This window comes from Giraffa tippelskirchi, chromosome 4 (assembly GCF_054371585.1).
Source record: "Giraffa tippelskirchi isolate mGirTip1 chromosome 4, T2T-mGirTip1v1.2.pri, whole genome shotgun sequence".
Classification (NCBI taxonomy): Eukaryota; Metazoa; Chordata; class Mammalia; order Artiodactyla; family Giraffidae; genus Giraffa; species Giraffa tippelskirchi.
The window spans coordinates 141,704,977-141,723,474 of NC_137278.1; the positions used below are offsets into that span (position 1 = coordinate 141,704,977).

Consider the following 18,498-nt stretch of genomic DNA (forward strand, 5'->3'; position numbering starts at 1 on the left):
GTGAAGTGAAAGTCGCTCAGTCGTGTCTGACTCTTTGCGACCCCATGGACTATACAGTCCATGGAATTCTCCAGGCCAGAATATTGGAGTGGGTAGCCTTTCCCTTTGGGGTCTCCTGCATTGCAGGAGGATTCTTTACCCACTGAGCTATCAAAGAACTTGAAAAAAAAAAAAAGAAAGACTTAGGGGGAAAGACTAAGAGTTTCCAGGCACTGCCTTTATGAGCAACCTGGAGGCAGTTTTCTTTCCTGCCGAATGAAGAGATTGTCATTAAATTTGTAGTATTACAAGAAAGATCAGTTCTCTTAGCAAGCTTTGAAAATATTAAAAGTCAGGACACCACAAAATGTGCTACCTTTAAATTATTCATAGGTTATATATTTTGGATTTCTTTGTATAAAGAGTTTCTTTGGGTCTAGCTAAATACAGTTTATTTGTAGTACTTTTTAAAGACTGAGCACCTAAAAATTTTTTAAGAACTTGTTTATTGAGTTTTGGGTAGTTTTTTTTTTGGTTTTTTTTTTTTTTTTTTTTTTTTTTTTTATGTAGCACAGGGAACTCTACTCAGTGCTCTGTGGTTACCTAAATAGGAAGGAAATCCAAAAAATAAGGGACATATGTATGCATATGGCTGATTCACTTTGTTGTACAGCAGAAATTAATGTTACAGTATTGTAAAGCAACTATTGTTGTTGTTTAATCACTAAGTCGTGTCCAACTCTTTGTGACCCTATGGATTGTAGCCCACCAGGTCCCTCTGTGCATGAGATTTCCCAGTCAAGAATACTGGAATCATTTGCCATTTCCTTCTCCAAGGGATCTTGCCAACCCAGAGATCAAACCCATGTCTCCTGCGTCAGCAGGGAGATTCTTTTCATCTGAGCCACAGGGAAGCCGCAAAGCAACTATACTCCAATAAAAATTTATAAATAAAGAAAGAATAACATTCTTAAAGAAATTATTTTGATTTTTTTCACCATTTTTCACCTAATAAAATAAATCATAATATGTTTAATATTCTACCAGTGCTAGTATTAGAACACTGTTCTATTTAAAATTTCTTAAATTAGCCTGGAATTTTTAAATCTTTCATTCAGTTTTATTCCCTATTTTGTGTTTTATTGATTTTTTTTTAATTGGATGAAATTTAGTAAAAAAAAAAAAAATCAAAATAGCTTTTTGAAAAGGCACTTGTTCTTTAAAAATTACTATAAACAAACTGTATTTAGCTAGACCAGGACAAAGAAACTCTTTATACAAAGAAATATAAAATATATAGTCCATGAATAATTTTAAATGTAGGACATTTTGTGGTATTCTGACTTAATATTTTCAAAGCTTGCTAAGAGAACTGGTCTTTCTTGTAAATGTTACCAACTTAATGACAGCCTCTTGATCCTTTTAACAGAGGAAGGCTTACATCTATGTAACTTTGTTGCTTATAAATCAGAAAGCCAGAAACACTGTGTTATTTTCTGCCAGATATTTTGGTAGTGGAGTATTTCCTAAAACATCACTCACAGGTTGTCTTCATCAGAATTACCAAAGATACTTTAAATTGTGAATTCTTGGGGGCCCAACCCCCAATCTACTAAATTGGAATCTCTGAAGATGAAGTCTGGAGCATGTGCAGGTGATACTTAAGCACAGAAAGTGTGTTCTGTTTGAGTCTTGGGCAAGGAAAAAAAATTTTTTTTTAATATTTACTAGTAATACAGGCCCTTGTATCAGATAGTTAAGGTAACTTACTTCATCAGGTATTTTTGAGAATTCTATTTATCCAGCACACTACCTCCTATGGAGAACATTTTTATTAGGAAAATGATATCAGAAGTCCAAAATGCAACAGATAATTGGCTAAGGAGGGACTCTTTTCTTATAATATAAAGAATGTTCCCAAACTGCCCATTACACTGGAGGAGATCCTTTCATACAAGGCCTTCCTGCATTGGACTCAATGAACCATTGAGTGCATTGACAACCATGGAACCATTGAAAACTATAACAACTTTAAATGCCACTGAGTCACTGATAAAGCAGCTGTGGTTTGTTAAGGGAAAGGAAATAGGTAGTTCAGGTAGTTTTAAGCCTTAAAGAGACATGAGCATATGATAGGATGAGGTGACTATTTTAAAATTTACTCCATAAATTAAGTCATTTAAGACACCATTCCCTTACCTTAAGGAGTTTATCATCTCGTAAGATAAGAGTTTTTCCTCTATCGCCAGCTATCACAAATCACCTGTGAAATCATATTATCTGATCCCCATTTTATAGAGACTGATTCAGAGGTTGAGGTACATTCTAAACAGTTGTACTTTCAATAGGAAGCCAGGATTGAGAAACAAGACTATAATAAAGGTAAGATACTGACTTTTAAAATATTTCCATCCATAATAGGCCAAAATATATTTGTGTTTAAGAAAAGTAAACCTTCAACTAGGAATTTTGTATATCCAAAATGGTCTTTTCCCTAAATTTTGCAAGTTGGTTGGACTTTTTTGAGATGGATCCAAGAGATATAATATCTATACTGCAGAACTCTCATCTGGGATATTTCTCCCATACTAACCCACGACCTCAATTGACTAGTCTTAACATGTTTTGTTATTTTCTTAGAAAATAGCCAGCATTGCAAAAATCTGTAAGATTTTTCTGCAAAAATCTATGAGATCCGCTCTATGCCAGGCACTAGAATTGGATATTTGTTAATATGTGTTAGGTATACTATCTTAGAGTTTACAGGTTATCACAGAGACCAGTTACTTTAAGTAGTGCTATGAAAGAAGAGTGCCATGTTTCCTTCGCATCCTAAAATATCAACTTTTCCTGATTGAAGCAAATCTTACCTTCATCAGAGGTAATTTTGGAAAATACTTAGGACCCAGCTTCTTTGATAGACAGATTAACCGTAAAACTCTTGGTTTATTTTGCTCTGTTTGAGGAGAGAGGGATGACTTTTATTTACATGCCCAGTATGTCTTTTCTCTTTCTGAGAGATAGACTTGTTTTTTGTTTCCCAATTCAGGAATTGGTAGTTTTTTGAGAAAATAATACCTCAAACTAGTTCTGTTTCTAGTTTGAATTTTAAGCCAACAAGGGGAAAATGAACTGTGATTGTATATTCATAACCCTTCAGCCTGGTGTGGTAAAATAGGCTTCTGATTTTTTCTTCAAGCCATCTCCCTCCTTCTCAACTTTCTTCTAGATTTTGAAAGTATACTGCTGCTGCTGTATTTAATAATTATAGTACAATAATTAACATTTTTAGCTTTATAAAAATCTTTCAGATGTATTGTGATATTTAAAATTCACTGCAATTCTGCAAGATGAATATTGTCACTATGCCCCATTTTACAGCAAACAAAATTGAATTTTAAAAAGGTTATGTGCATTGTCCAAGATCATGGAGTCAAGAAACGGAAACAGCAGGGTGAGAACTTAACCACAGTATTTTACTTGACATATCACCTCTATATTAAACACAAACACTTCAACTATTATGTAATCCAGTTCCACTTTAATAGTGCTTCCCAAAGTTGTTCTTTTATCCATTTGAAAAATACTTTTCATCATTCTTAAATAACTTTCTCATTTATCTAATAGAAACTTTACTGCTACATAAATTACCACCCTGAATTCCATATTTTAAACATATTGCCTCATTCAAATAAATTATCCAAACAAATGCATCCATATTTTCTTCTTTCTTCCCGTGACCTTTTTTTTATCCTCACAATGGCTGGAACAATAGTCAGAAATTTGAAAACTTTCTTATTTCTTGTCAGTATTTCTATAAGGGATTCAAAAATGAGCTTTTTAAGTGATATATATGTGTGTGTGTGTGTACATATATATATATACACACACACACATATATATATATATCTTTTAAGTGATTTTATATATATATATATCTTTTTAAGTGATTTTATATAAAATCACATTCTGTACCTTAAAATCAAAGACAGATATTCCACTTCCAAATGCCAACAGGAAAAAAAATTGGATCTATGTGTTATGTCATTTCTGGGATTTTTAAGTCTTTACAAAATGTTACTCCTTTTTATGAGAAATTCTCTTTCACCTGTTTTTGAAATATTTAGTTTGTTACTTTTTAGTATATTATTTGGGTCATACTTTGCCAATATTACTTTGCCAACAAAATCCGTCTAGTCAAAGCTATGGTTTTTCCAGTTGTTATGTATGGATGTGAGAGTTGTACCATAAAGAAAGCTGAGCACCGAAGAATTGATGCTTTTGAACTGTGATGTCGGAGAAGACTCTTGAGAGTCCGTTGGACTTCAAAGACATCCAACCAATCAATCTTAAAGGAAATCAGTCCTGAATATTCACTGGAAGGACTGATGCTGAAGCTTCAATACTTTGACCACCTGATGCACAGAACTTACTCATTGGAAAAGACCCTGATGCTGGGAAAGATTGAGGGCAGAAGGAGAAGGGGACGACAGAGGATGTGGTGGTTGGATGGCATCACTGAGTCAATGGACATGAGTTTGAGCAAGCTCAGGGAATTGGTGATGGACAGGGAGGCCTGGTGTGTTGCGGTCCATGGGGTCACAAAGAGTCGGACACGATGGAGTGACTGAACTACTACTACCATTTGGGTCCTAGATGATTGAATAACATTGGAATAATTTTCTTGGTAATGAAAGGAGCACTTGATATAAATCTGTTGCCTTTTGTACTTCCTGACATGTTAGGCAATAATGTCGGTTATATTAATTCTTTTTGAGACTGTCAGCAATCCAAAATGGTGTTTGTTTAGAAAGTTATTACCAGTGCTTGGCTAACAAATGTATTTGATTTGAATTTTACCCTTGTCATTTCTCGCAGTGAACATGCTAGTGAGTTTTTATGACAATATTTATGTATGAGGATTTTTTTTTTTTAATCCAATAAAGATAGATCAAGGTATTTTTTTCAGAGAGATGTCTTGCTAAACCCAGTCTGCTTTGAAAGAATGTTGTCAACTCTTCTCTGATGTAAAACTTTTTTTTTTTTTTTTTTAGGTACCACTGTAGCCCTCATTATTCTTGCTTTGGGATTTCTGCTGTCAGCCCAGGTTTCTCCACCCATCACTTTTAAGCCAATATCTCCTTTAGGTCAGAACACTACTTGCACAAGATACAGGTGAGATTTTATAATGATCCCCTTCCTTAACCTAATTCTGGTAACTATTTCGTTTACTTATAACTTTCCTAAAATATGAGAGATGAGTAGGAGCTTGCTGGGCATCTAGACTTAATGGTGGAAATGCATGCTTCAGGAAAAGTGAGTTATTTGACACAATTTTGGTGATATTTCTCTGGAAATTGGGAGCATATATTGATACAGAACCTAAGCAGGAATACTGAGAAGCTATTTTATATCATACATGACTCAGTGACATCTACATTCTAAGTGAAATGAACTTTTCATCAGTAATTAAGCTTTTCCATGATGTACATATCTGATACAGTTGATTATCATTTGGATATTCTATCAATTAATCTTCACTGTAGTCCACAAGTATCCCCTCGTTCACTTAAGCAGAAAAGAATTTTTCCTCTCACTAGTAGAGTTCTTGAAGAGCAATAGAAAATGGGAAAAGGTGCTGGAAGAGTGTTTTAATCATCAGCTTCAGGTTTAATAACTTGTTAAGTTAAGCAGTATACACCCTATATGATAGATTAATAGAGAAATGGATGAATGGATACATTGGCTGACAGATGGGCTGAAGAATGCACAACTGAATTAATTAAAAATTGAATGACTGAACAGGTCAATTAATAAATTAATTAGTAGAGTTCCACATTCTTTTTGTGGTTGTGATTCCCTTTTAGGGCTTTTCAGGTGGCTCACTGTTAAAGAATATGCCAGCCAATGCAGGAGACGAGGGTTTATTTCCTGGGTCAGGAAGATCCCCTGAAGAAGGAATTGGCAACCATATCCAGTATTCTTGTCTGGGAAATCCCATGGATAGGGGAGCCTGGCGGGCTTTAGGCCATGGGGTCACAAAAGATTCGGACCTGACTTAGCAACTAAACAGCAACAAACAACAAAGAGTTTCAAAGTTTTTTACTTCATTTTAGTGGCTGGAAAGGCTAGCAACCCCTTTAAAATATATGGATTGAATAGCTTTAAAAACAAAAAATGATATTCCTTCAGCCTCAACTAAACAGATGTAAGTCTCAAATCAAAGGGTAAATCATTTATTAAGTCAAGTACTCCTATATGAAATTAAAACATTACATTGATACACTAAATTCCACTTGGGATCACTTGGAGCTTCTCATTTATGGTGCCTTCTTATTACAACAGTGAGGAAGACATATGTCATTATGTCTTTCTGGTTGCAAATTGTGATATCCACTTGCCTTTGGAAATGAATGTTGTATATGTTTATCACTTTACTATCTTTTAACAGTCTTTATGTTCTAAGGAAGATTTAAAGGTGTCTTAACTTAAAAGAAGTTAACCGTAACATAGACTATTTCTGGATATAGAGATTTTTACTTTCTTTGGCTATCTGACCTCAACTGCCAGAAAGATGATAGACCATTGCTAGAATTCGGCATGTTCTACTTTTGTTTTTCTTGAAAGATATTTTAAGTACAGTGTTTTTGGCTCAGTTACCTCTAACTAATTATTTAAAAACTACTATTGTTTGAGAAACATAGAATACTTTTTAGATTTGATGTCTGATTTAGATGCAGCAATTTAGATTGAGAATAAGATTGATACACTGTCAGGTCAACTAAAGGCAGAAATTCAGCTAGAGAATATGAATAAAAAAATTTTATGCAGTTCTGATACAGAAAAGAAATAACTAAGTTTTTAATGAATTACATAATTAAATAGGTTTCCTGATATCAACTTTTAAAATTTCAATAAAAATATGTATTGCTGTAGTATACTTCATTGCATGGCAATTTGTGATCATCAATCTATTAATCCTACCAATCCACCTAAATTATTATCATCTACCTATCAATATAGGTAGGTGACAATAAAATATTTTCTTTTACCTACCAATTTAAGATAAAATTGTAGTAGAGTGAGAGACGTGTAAAACATAATATTGTTCATATCACAAAGTGATAAGTTTTTAAAAACAGAACCAAATTTTGTATGTCTTCTGGGAGTCACTGAATATGCAAAGCAATTATTTCTCATGTAGTTTCTTTAAGAGAAACATATTAGGTTTTGTGAGCAGTTGACAGTATTTATAGTATGTATGTATAGTATGAATGATTTTATAAAATAGATCTGCAGTCCCCTTACTGATTTTGTTGTTGTTAAAAGTATCCATACACATTTAAATATGAAAAATACAGTATACAACATACATGAAAGTTATTAAGAGAGTAAATCCTGAGTTCTCATCACAAAAATGATTTGTTTCTTTAATTTTATATATGTATGAGATGATGGATGTTCACTAACCTTATTGTGGTAATCATATCATGATGTATATAAGTCAAATAATACTGTAAACCTTAAACTATACCAATCTTTATGCCAATTGCCTCTCAATTACACTGGAAAAAAAATAAAAATTAAAAAGAAGATAAAAATGAAAGTCATGTTTGCATGACTTTAAGATGAGTAATTCTTATGCAGTAAGTAAGTATAGGTGGTATACTTTCCTCTTGAAATGACCTATATAGGAAAACCGAGCAAAGAAAACAGATTTAAAGGGAGAGATGGCTTAATCTTAAGAACACTGTATATTATTGGTGGGAGTGTAAATTTTTCTTCACGTTCAAAATTGATATACTTTTGCCTAGTAAAGGTTAAATGCATAGACCGCTTGACTCAGCACTTCCACTTGAAGAAATCTATTGTGATGGGTATGTAATGCCCTCTGACTCTACTCTACTAGACTAGAGTAGAAGATTTATGAAAGTGAATGGTTCAAGAACAATGGTTGTTCTTTATTTTAATTCAAAAAGTGTTTATTGTGTGGCATCACTAGGTAGGTTAGAACCACAAACATTGTAGATTGGGACACACTAATGACTTTGGACTGAAGACAATGACTACCCTAAATAATTTCTAATAAGAACTTATGCTTTTTAGAATTTCTAATTGATGATATTCTTTCCAAGTCCTGGTTAGATTTTCTGAACCAAATGTATTAAACAACATCTTTCAGATCTACTTTCTGCAGTTAAAATTTTGATTTTACAGTCACAGAGTGCCAACTAAGGCTTAGGAGAAATAACTCTATTTGGATAATAACTCCAGTTATCTTAATCATTTATCTATATAAGAATACACATGCATACACCAAATATGGCTGTTAGTTCCATGCTCTCAAATTACTAATAACCATATTTTCTTACAAGAGCTATCCAAGCTTTAAGGACAGAGGAACCTGGCAGGCTGCAGTCCATCGGGTCACAAAGAGTCAGACACGACTGAAGCAACTGAGCACAGCACACAGCACGTGATCTCAGTATATTCAAATCACTATCACAAAACCCTCGAGTAAACAGATATTTCTTAAAGTATACAGCTGTAGAACTGCAGATACTCTCACCCTAGGGCTTTCATTCACGTTGCCATTCATTCTTCCAAGGGTGCATGCATGCGTTTAAAAAATATTTTGGAGCACATACTCCTAGGATTATATAAGCATGAGTTAATATATATAAAGCACCTAAAGCAGTTCTCAGCACATAATAAACACCCAATAAATATAACCGTTGTTATCATTAATAAAACCTATAATAAAATATGAGATTATGATGATGAGTAGAAGTCTTTCCCATATTTTGAAGAAGAGGTGTTTTAAGCAAGGTAGTGACTTGACCAAATTTTCTATTCTCAACTTTCTGGGGCACAGAGGGCACATGTTGATATGAGGAGACTAATTATTAAAACTGCCTATGAGAGAGATTAGTAGTTGCCTGGACTATGCTGGTGACGCTCAAGATAAACAGGTAAACTGATTCTAGATAAATCTAAGAGAAAAATAAACAGGAATCAAAAATAGGAAATTGATTAACTATCAGCAACCAGATAGAATAGATCATAGAAGTGAGTTGGGGTAATTAAGGAGAAATTTACAAGAAGGACTGTGCTTCTAATTCACGGCTCTTTTTCCTATCAGTAATTTTCAACTGAGAATCTTACCTAGAACCATGTGTTGTTGTTGTTCAGTCGCTCAGTTGTGACCAACTCTTTGTGACTCCATGGACTGCAGCACACCAGGCTTCCTGGTCCTTCATCATCTCCCAGAGCTTGCTCAAACTCATATCCATTGAGTCAGCGATGCCATCTAACCATCTCATTGTCTGTCCTCCCCTTCTCCTCCTGCCTTCAATCTTTCCTAGCATCAGGGTCATTTTTTAATGAGTCGGCTCTTATCAGGTAGTCAAAGTATTGGAGCTTTAGCTTCAGCATCAGTCCTTCCAATGAATATTCAGAGTTGATTTCCTTTAGGATTGACTGGTTTGATCTCCTTGCAAGCCAAGGGACTCACAAGAGTTTTCTCCAACACAATAGCTCAAAAGCCTCAATTCTTCGGCACTCAGCCTTCTTTATGGTCCAGCTCTCACATCTATACATGACTACTGGAAGAACCATAGCTTTGATTAGACAGACCTTTGTCAGCAAAGTAATGTCTCTGCTTTTTAATCTGCTGTCTAGGTTATTCATAGCTTTTATCCCAAGGAGCAAGAGTCTTTTAATTTCATGGCTGCAGTCACCATCTGCAGTGATTTTGGAGCCCCCAAAAATAAAGTCTCTCACTGTTTCCATTGTTTCCCCATCCATTTGCCATGAAGTGATAGGATTGGATTCCATGGTCTTTGTCTTTTGAATGTTGAGTTTTAAGACAGCTTTTTTACTCTCCTCTTTTACCTTCATTAAGAGGCTCTTTAGTTCCTCTTTTACTTTGTGCCATAAGGTGGTGTCATCTGCACATATCTGCGGTTATTGATATTTTTCCTGGCAATCTAGATTCCAGCTTGTGCTTCATTGAGCCCAGCATTTCACATGATGTACTCTGCATATAAGTTAAATAAGCAGGGTGACAATATAGTGCCTTGACGTAATCCTTTCCCAATTTTGAACCAGTCGGTTGCTTCATGTCTGGTTCTATCTGAGAAGGTACATTCCTCACCCCTACAGATCTACCTCACCAGGACAGTGGAGAGTAGGTGATTCAAGTACACTTTCCATTAAGAACCACTTCAGGTTCTTTTTTTTTTTTTAACTGCTTAACTGCCAGCTTTCTTTCATTCCTTTTTTTCTTTTTTTTTTCCCTTCTTGAACATTATTAAATGGAGAGTACAAAAATAATGTGGCTCTTTTTCTGTAGAGTAACATTTTCATGTTTCTCTGTCTAAATGAAGTTTCCAGACATCCAAGTTGACATAGTATTCCTTCATCTATAGACCTCCCTATGTTTGTGACGCTAGTTTTGATAAACTGTGTTATATCTAACTATAATTAGTTTGGCATAATAATTACTAATTATAATTAATGTCTTCAAAGTTCATTTACAATAAAAATAATTTTGTGTTCACTTCATTTTTTTCTCCATTAGCCAACCTTGAGTGATTGAGCACATGTCATTGGAATTAACACTGAGACTGTTAGATTCAATCATAAAACTTTCATGTGACCTTAGAAATGTATAGAAACCCTATTAGCCCCTATTTTTTTTCAGCATTTGGCATATCCCTCAGTGATAATGTGTTTGTTTCCAGTAGTTTTTAGCAACTTGACAATAAATATAGTGTTATACTGTGAATGAGACTTATTGTTTGTTGACTTTTATTTTCTAAACCTACTGATTTCCTTTAAAATTTGCATATTTTAATTTTTGGTCTGCTGATACAGCTTAATAGGCCTTGAGGTTAATATTAAATAAAACTACGGTAGAAAATATGCTATATCTGTTGAATAATAAGCACAGACTTATTTCAGATAAAGATAATTATAATTAAATTGATAGAAAAGGAAAATGAGATTTGAAACAAAAAGCCAAAATAACCTTATCATATATCTGTATCTCCAAATAATTGCACATGTCTTTTGCTAGCACTTAAATACCTAATATGGAATTTGACATCTGGATACAAGGATGCTAGAATAGATTCTTGGAGGAAGTTAACCACTTATGGGATGTAATCATTGAGTTCTTCATGACCTTTTTACCTTGAAGTCTGTATTTTCAGTCAAGGACCTGCAAAGCCGCCACAATGGCAAGATCCCCTACTTAAATCTTATTTGTTTTCCACAATCATGAAGTGCTTCTTGGGAAGCCTTGAAGACAAAAAAGCAAAGCCTTTTTATTTTAGGATTGCAAAGACTGAGAGAAGAGCATTCCAGGAAGAGGGAACATCATGTGTACAGGCCCTAAGCATGGAGTATGGCTTCTTCAAGGAACTTACCCATGAACAAGAGAACAGTACAAAAATAGACTGGATGGCAGGTCAGTGACAGACGATACTGGGACCCTCAAAAGCCATGAGAATTTTAGACATCATTTTAGAATACTGAGAAGCCTTTAAATATTGATAAGAATGACTTAATCAGACTTGTGTTTCTAAAAGATCACTCTGGCTGCTTAGGAGAATTGATTAGGGAAGGACAAAGGGTGATGAGTGGAGATCAGATGAAAGAAATTGGAAGCCTAGGCAAGAAATAATGCAACGTTGACAGTGGTAATGGAGACTCAAGAGATTTGGGGGCTGTGGGCACCAAACAGTGTAACAGTAAAACAGGCTGGATAATCAGATGGATGACATACAAGAACAAATGCTCTGCACATGGTTAGGATAGTACTCAGGGAACAGGAGTCTGGGGCTATAAAATCTCGCTGTAGCTCACTTCTTAGAACACAGTTTCAAGGATGCAAATCAGAAGAGCCTTTCCCTTGCTTTCCAGTTAAGTTCAGCAGTCCTGTAAAAAGAACAGTATTTACTATCAGTTACATTTTTGTTTGAAATGTCATTTTTCCTCCCTCTTGAACTCAAAAGACTTTTGAAAAAAGCTCTTTTGAATTTATCCATTTAGGTCTGAAGTAAAGGGGGAAGAAGTAAAGGGAAAAGAAGTAAAGGGGAAAACGTGTGTCTCTGAAACTTACAAGGATTTTTATTCTTATTCTAGAGCTCTGATCATTACAATGAATAAATAAAATCAACCTGGAATTCTGTTCACATTTCAAGTCAGTCCACTCTAGAATATTATCCTGATTTTGTCCTATATTTCAAAAGGGAATACATTATCCAGTACTGTGACAGTAATAGACCGTAGTCATAACCTCTGGTATATTTCCTTATAATAAAGACCAAGAAAACTACAGATAAAATAAGTGCTAGATAAGATTTATAAAAAGCTTAACTCTTCTCTAAATAAATAAGCTCAAGATCACCTTCTTGTAAATCATGATACTGAACAAATGATGAAAATTGTTTAGATATTAACATTTAAATATTAAATGTTATATTTAATATTTGTTGAATGGAGGTATTTTTCCATCATGTTGTGAAAGCATGTTACATAGCTCCTAATGTTTTCCCTGTCTGAGGTTGAAAAATACCTATTGCTCTGGACCAACCTTTTAATTTAATTTAATTTTTTAAACCAAGTATAGCAACCTGATTAAAAGAATCTCATCAGTGAGTGTAACTTTGGAGACTATTATTGTCGGTGGCTGGGTGACTAGGTGAATGAATGGGTGGATAGATAGTTTCAAAAGAAGGTAGATGATACTGACTAAAGGAAGATTTTTAGTATAATTTTTATTATAGAATTTAGATATATGTGCTAGAAATTTTGGCAACATTTTGTTGCTACCAGAGCGTTGATAGTTTAGGAAATTTTCTTCCAAATGCATCACCTTTACTTCTGCAGTGTGATCAGTAGTACCTCTTGCAACTATGCTAGCAGACACAGCAGCATAGACATGAAGATCTCTGGGCATACAGCAAGTCTTTGTTGTTCAGGTAATGTGTCCATGAAGTTTTTAGATTGTTACATGGTTGTAGTACCAAGAGAAGGTTTTCCTAATATAAGTAACTCAACTACAAAATAAGGCAGTATGCCACATGCATCTAGAAATATTAACATCTGCGTTATATGTTGAATAGGGCTACCCACTCCAGTATTCTTGCCTGGAAAATTCCATGGACAGAGAGAAGCCAGGTAGGCTACAGTCCAGGGGGTCGCAAAGAGGCGGACCCAGGGCGGGTCACAAAGAGCAGCTAACACTATATGGTGAATAAATTAGAAGACTAGAAAAAATGGTATCATGTATTCTAAACAATCTGGTTTTAGAAGCAGAGAAGCAGAAATGTATTCTTGTATAATTCTATACAGTTTAGCAAATCAAAGAATACAGCACTTTAGGACAATATGTGTACACATGTGTAATAAGTTTATTCATTTAAGAAACATTTTTGAGATCAGTAGGTCAGGGAATATTAAGATTAAAGGGAAAAAAAGAAACCTTTCTCCATATGGAGCTTGCAGCTAAGAGGGAGAAAGATACCAGTAAATAATTGCAAAGCAATATGATAAAAGTTGATACATGTATCAGCATGCCTGGTTGTGACATCACCTCTCCCAGGGCAGTCACAGAAGGCTTCACACATGAGAGCTCTGAACCATACATTATTCTGTATCCCTTCTTAGAGTTGTGCTTTTAACTGCATAAAATAAATTACATAGCAGTTCAAAGAAAATCAATAATATTGAAATATGTGTGCCAAATTATTTTCCAAATAAACTTATTATATAGTAATCCATGTACTTCTTTATTAATATGTTAAATAACAGATCTAATGCAGAGCTAATGCCATTGTTTCAAAACCATGGAGAATGTAAATGGTATTTTGAAATTTCTGCAACTACTATAGTAGGATATAAAAATGTATGTGATTTCTATTGTTCTCAGTGGTTTACTGCCTAATTTCATAATTGAAGGAAATGCTAAATTTCAGTTAAAGGTTAATGAATTACAGATACAGTTGTTTTTTTTTTCTCATCTGCTTTTAAAATCTCTATGTTAAGAACCCCTCATATAGGAGTGAGCTTGATCTAATTTTTCAAGGATGAGTAGGAGTGAGTAGGAGTGTCTCATACCAATAAAAGTGGAGAAGCCTCCAAGGGCATGAGAGCAACCTGTGAAAAGACATAGATGTGAAATAGATTTGCTTTTCAGGAATTTTTATAAAGTTTGATACCTCTGGAGAAAGGAGTACCAGTCACAAGATGAGGCAGAAGTAAAAGCAGGGCCTTATATACTAGGTGAAGACAGGTGGTAGAGGGAAACCATTCAACAGCACCACACAAGGGAGTAACATCATCAAATGCAAGTTTATGAAGAGTTTTCTGCACGGATTTTAAAGCACAGTAAATATGAACGAGTTCCACTCGAAAAATACATTCACAAGTCTTATTTGTACATGTAAGTCCTACAAAGTTAGCCTAGGTACCAAACTTACACAATCAGCTATATAGTACTGTACTATAATACATTTATAGACTTTTCACACAAATGATACATAAAAACAAATACACAAAAAAGCATTTTTAATCTTACAGACAGTACCTTGGAAAGTACAGTAGTGCAGTTTAGTACAATAGCTGACATACAGGAACTGGCATCAAGTGAAGAGGCAAGAAGAGTTACTGACTGCAGGAGGGAGAGGATGTGGGAGATGGTAGAGCTGAGGGATCATCAGCAATAGCAGGAGAGCAAGCTGCAGTTTCACTCACGCCTGATGTTAATGGGAATGGATGTTTATGTCTTTGAAATTTCCCAACTTGAAGGTTTGTATATAGGGGACTTGCTGAATGTATTGGAAGAAGGAGACTCTGGCAGCCCCAGAGAGAGATAACAGAGTCTGAAGTTACTCCATGATTGTTATCTTGAAGACAGAACTATCTGTGGAGATAGGATTAGGAGTAGACTGGTTTAATATTAAAGAGAAAAGGTTACAAAAAGGTGTTTGGACAGTTCAACTTTATAGATAACCAGTGTAGCTTAAGTGACCCCAGGTGATATACCAAGGGAGATAGATGGAGCATAATTCCAACAATAATAACTATTATTATTTTGAAATTATAATAGCTTCCATTAATTCTTTACTATATATAGACATCATTGCATATTCTTTTTGAATATTATCTCATGTTATCCTTAAACTTCCCTAAGAGAAAGATACTAGTGTCTAATTTTACAGATAAGAAAATAAGACTCCGAGTTTATGTAACCGGCCTTGAGTGATGTAACTGGTAGACTGCAGAGCCTCTTTGTTCCCTACATACTCTCTCTGTTTAGCCCACTCATGGCCTCATGGCATTTTCCTCCGTGTGCATCTGAATTGCATAGTTAACAGTGAATATGTTTGTGAAAACCTATTATTCCTTGGCAATTAACATTGATCATTATGTGAATTCTATGGTAATTTCATCATAGAAGAAAATCTTTGGAAATGATGTACATTATGACCAACTTGTAGGTGTATAATAAAGTCTCCACCCTTCACAGAGGTTAAAAATGTACTGCTCACTTTTATCATTATCAGTAAATCATAAAGACATTGCCAGTAGCCCAGATGAGAATTAGAATTTAATTTGTTAAGTTTCTTTTTCTTTCTTTAGTTTGATTTTGAGTTTTATATGGTAAGTCTATGCTGATAAGTCTTATTAAATCATGAATAAAAATTATTTCATTACAGAAGCTATTAACATTTCTAGTTCATTTTGAAAGCAAAGGAAACCTTTATCTAAATTGATTAGTATTTATATAAATGTTAAACTTTGTGGAACCTAAATATTTAGTTCTTTCTGACTTTTTGTCTTTATCAACATGAGATTGATTTGTGACTGTGTTGGTTAGGTATCTTCACAGAAGTTTAGTTAAAATAATAAACTTATGAAATTTAAGGTAGTAGTTTATACCTCAAAACAACAGATCCTTCAAGTCTTGGCCTGTGTAATCAAATTCAGCAAGAATGTATATTATTCTTATTCATATTTCATTTCAGTTCAGTTCACTTCAGTCGCTCAGTCATGTCTGGCTGTTTGCAACTCCATGAACCACAGCACGCCAGGCCTCCCTGTCCATCACCAACTCCCTGAGTCCACTCAAACCCATGTCCATCAAGTCGGCGATGCCATCCAGCCATCTCATCCCCTATCGTCCCCTTCTCCTACCATCAATCTTTCCCAGCATCAGGGTCTTTTCAAATGAGTCAGCTCTTCCCATCAGGTGGCCAAAGTATTGGAGTTTCAGCTTCAGTATCAGTCCTTTTAATGAACAACCAGGACTGATCTCCTTTAGGATGGACTGGTTGGATCTCCTTGCTGTCCAAGGGACTCTCAAGAGTCTTCTCCAACACCACAGTTCAAAAGCATCAATTCTTCAGCGCTCAGCTTTCTTTATAGTCCAGCTCTCACATTCATACATGACCACTGGAAAAACCATTGCCTTGACTAGACAGACCTTTGTTGGCAAAGTAATGTCTCTGCTTTTTAATATGCTGTCTAGGTCGGTCATAACTTTCCTTCTAAGGAGTAAGCGTCTTTTAATTTCATGGCTGCAGTCACCATCTGCAGTGATTCTGGAGCCCAGAAAAATAAAGTCAACCACTGTTTCCACTGTTTCCCCATCTATTTCCCATGAAGTGATGGGACCAGATGCCATGATCTTAGTTTTCTGAACGTTGAGCTTTAAGCCAACTTTTTCACTCTCCTCTTTCACTTTCATCAAGAGGCTCTTTAGTTCTTCTTCACTTTCTGCCATAAGGGTGGTGTCATCTGCATATCGGAGGTTATTGATATTTCTCCCGGCAATCTTGATTCCAGCTTGTGCTTCCTCCAGCCCAGCGTTTCTCATGATGTATTCTCCATATAAGTTAAATAAGCAGGGTGACAATATACAGCCTTGACAGACTCCTTTTCCTATTTGGAACCAGTCTGTTGTTCCATGTCCAGTTCTAACTGTTGCTTCCTGACCTGCATACAGGTCTCTCAAGAGGCAGGTCAGGTGGTCTGGTATTCCCATCTGTTTCAGAATTTCCCACTTTATTGTGATCCACACAGTCAAAGGCTTTGGCTTAGTCAGTAAAGCAGAAATAGATGTTTTTCTGGTACTCTCTTGCTTTTTTGATGATCCATCAGATGTTGGCAATTTGATCTCTGGTTCCTCTTTCTTTTCTAAAACCGGCTTGAACATCTGGAAGTTCACAATTCACATATTGCTGAAGCCTGGCTTGGAGAATGTTGAGCATTACTTTACTAGCATGTGAAATGCATGCTATTGTGCGGTAGTTTGAGCATTCTTTGGCATTGCCTTTCTTTGGGACTGTAATGAAAACTGACCTTTTCCAGTCCTGTGGCCACTGCTAAGTTTTCCAAATTTGCTGGCATATTGAGTGCAGCACTTTCACAGCGTCATCTTTCAGGATTTGAAATAGCTCAACTGGAATTCCATCACCTCCACTAGCTTTGTTCGTAGTGATGCTTTCTAAGGCCCACTTGACTTCACATTCCAGGATGTCTGGCTGTAGGTGAGTGATCACACCATCGTGATTGTCTAGGTTGTGAAGAAATTTTTCGTACAATTCCTCTGTATATTCTTGCCACCTCTTCTTAATATCTTCTGCTTCTGAAAGATGAAAATAAAAGTAAAGGATTATATCTGTGTAAACAATACATGCTAACTGCCAAGATTAAATGAACATATAAATTTTGGCAGTTAGCATGTACTGTTTACACAGATATAATCCTTTACCTTTATTTTCATCTTTCATGTCACATAAGTGTATGTGTGCATGTGTGATGGCTTGCTTTAAATTATAAAAGTAAACAAGAAATCTAAACAGGCTAAATTAATATTGCTTCTTTTTGTCTTGCAAATGTGTGTACCCACGTGGTCTTCCATTCTTATGCAAACTGAGAGTGCCATTTTCAGTTCAGCTACAGAAGAATTTCAAGAGAGGTTAAGAGTGTTGTACTTTTTTTAATGTCTATTCTACTAACATCTATAGGCCACCGTATTTTACTTAATACCTAGATTGTTGAAAAATATATCCTTGCAGTAGAGGAACTCACAATTTTAAAGAGCCATTTATATAATTATGTTTAAAGTAATAACTTTTTATTATAGAAGGCTTCCCAAAGCTGGGCAGTAAGGAACTGGTTGGAATTAGATGGGATAAGGAGAGGAAGACAGCATCCAGAGAATAATATGTGTGCAGAAACAGGAGGAAGCTTACTATTGTCCACCAACTACAAGTATAGTTATCTTCTAGTTTCAGATACTCAGTTTCACAGAATTCATATTTTCCACTTTGATGAACTATGTGCCTCATACAGCTAGTATTTTGGAGATGCTCTGAGGAATGATAGCATTAATTTCTAGTGTGAGGGTTCCAGCAGTAAGAGTAACTGCTTAACCCATGGAAGGGTTCTTAAAAGTGCTTATGTTAGGCTTAGCAGAGCTGCATCAATTCTCCAACTCAGACG

General features: G+C 35.2%; 1 protein-coding gene across 3 annotated transcripts in view; it reads left to right on the forward strand.

Moving 5' to 3' along the window:
• SLC2A13 (solute carrier family 2 member 13) overlaps positions 1 to 18,498 on the forward strand; it is a 381,012-nt gene that overhangs the window by 269,236 nt on the left and 93,278 nt on the right. For all 3 annotated transcript variants that reach the window (XM_081483684.1, XM_081483681.1, XM_081483683.1), the window contains exon 6: positions 5,034 to 5,154. In XM_081483684.1, the coding sequence (XP_081339810.1) occupies positions 5,034 to 5,154 (121 nt within the window). The remainder of the gene's footprint in view (positions 1 to 5,033; positions 5,155 to 18,498) is intronic.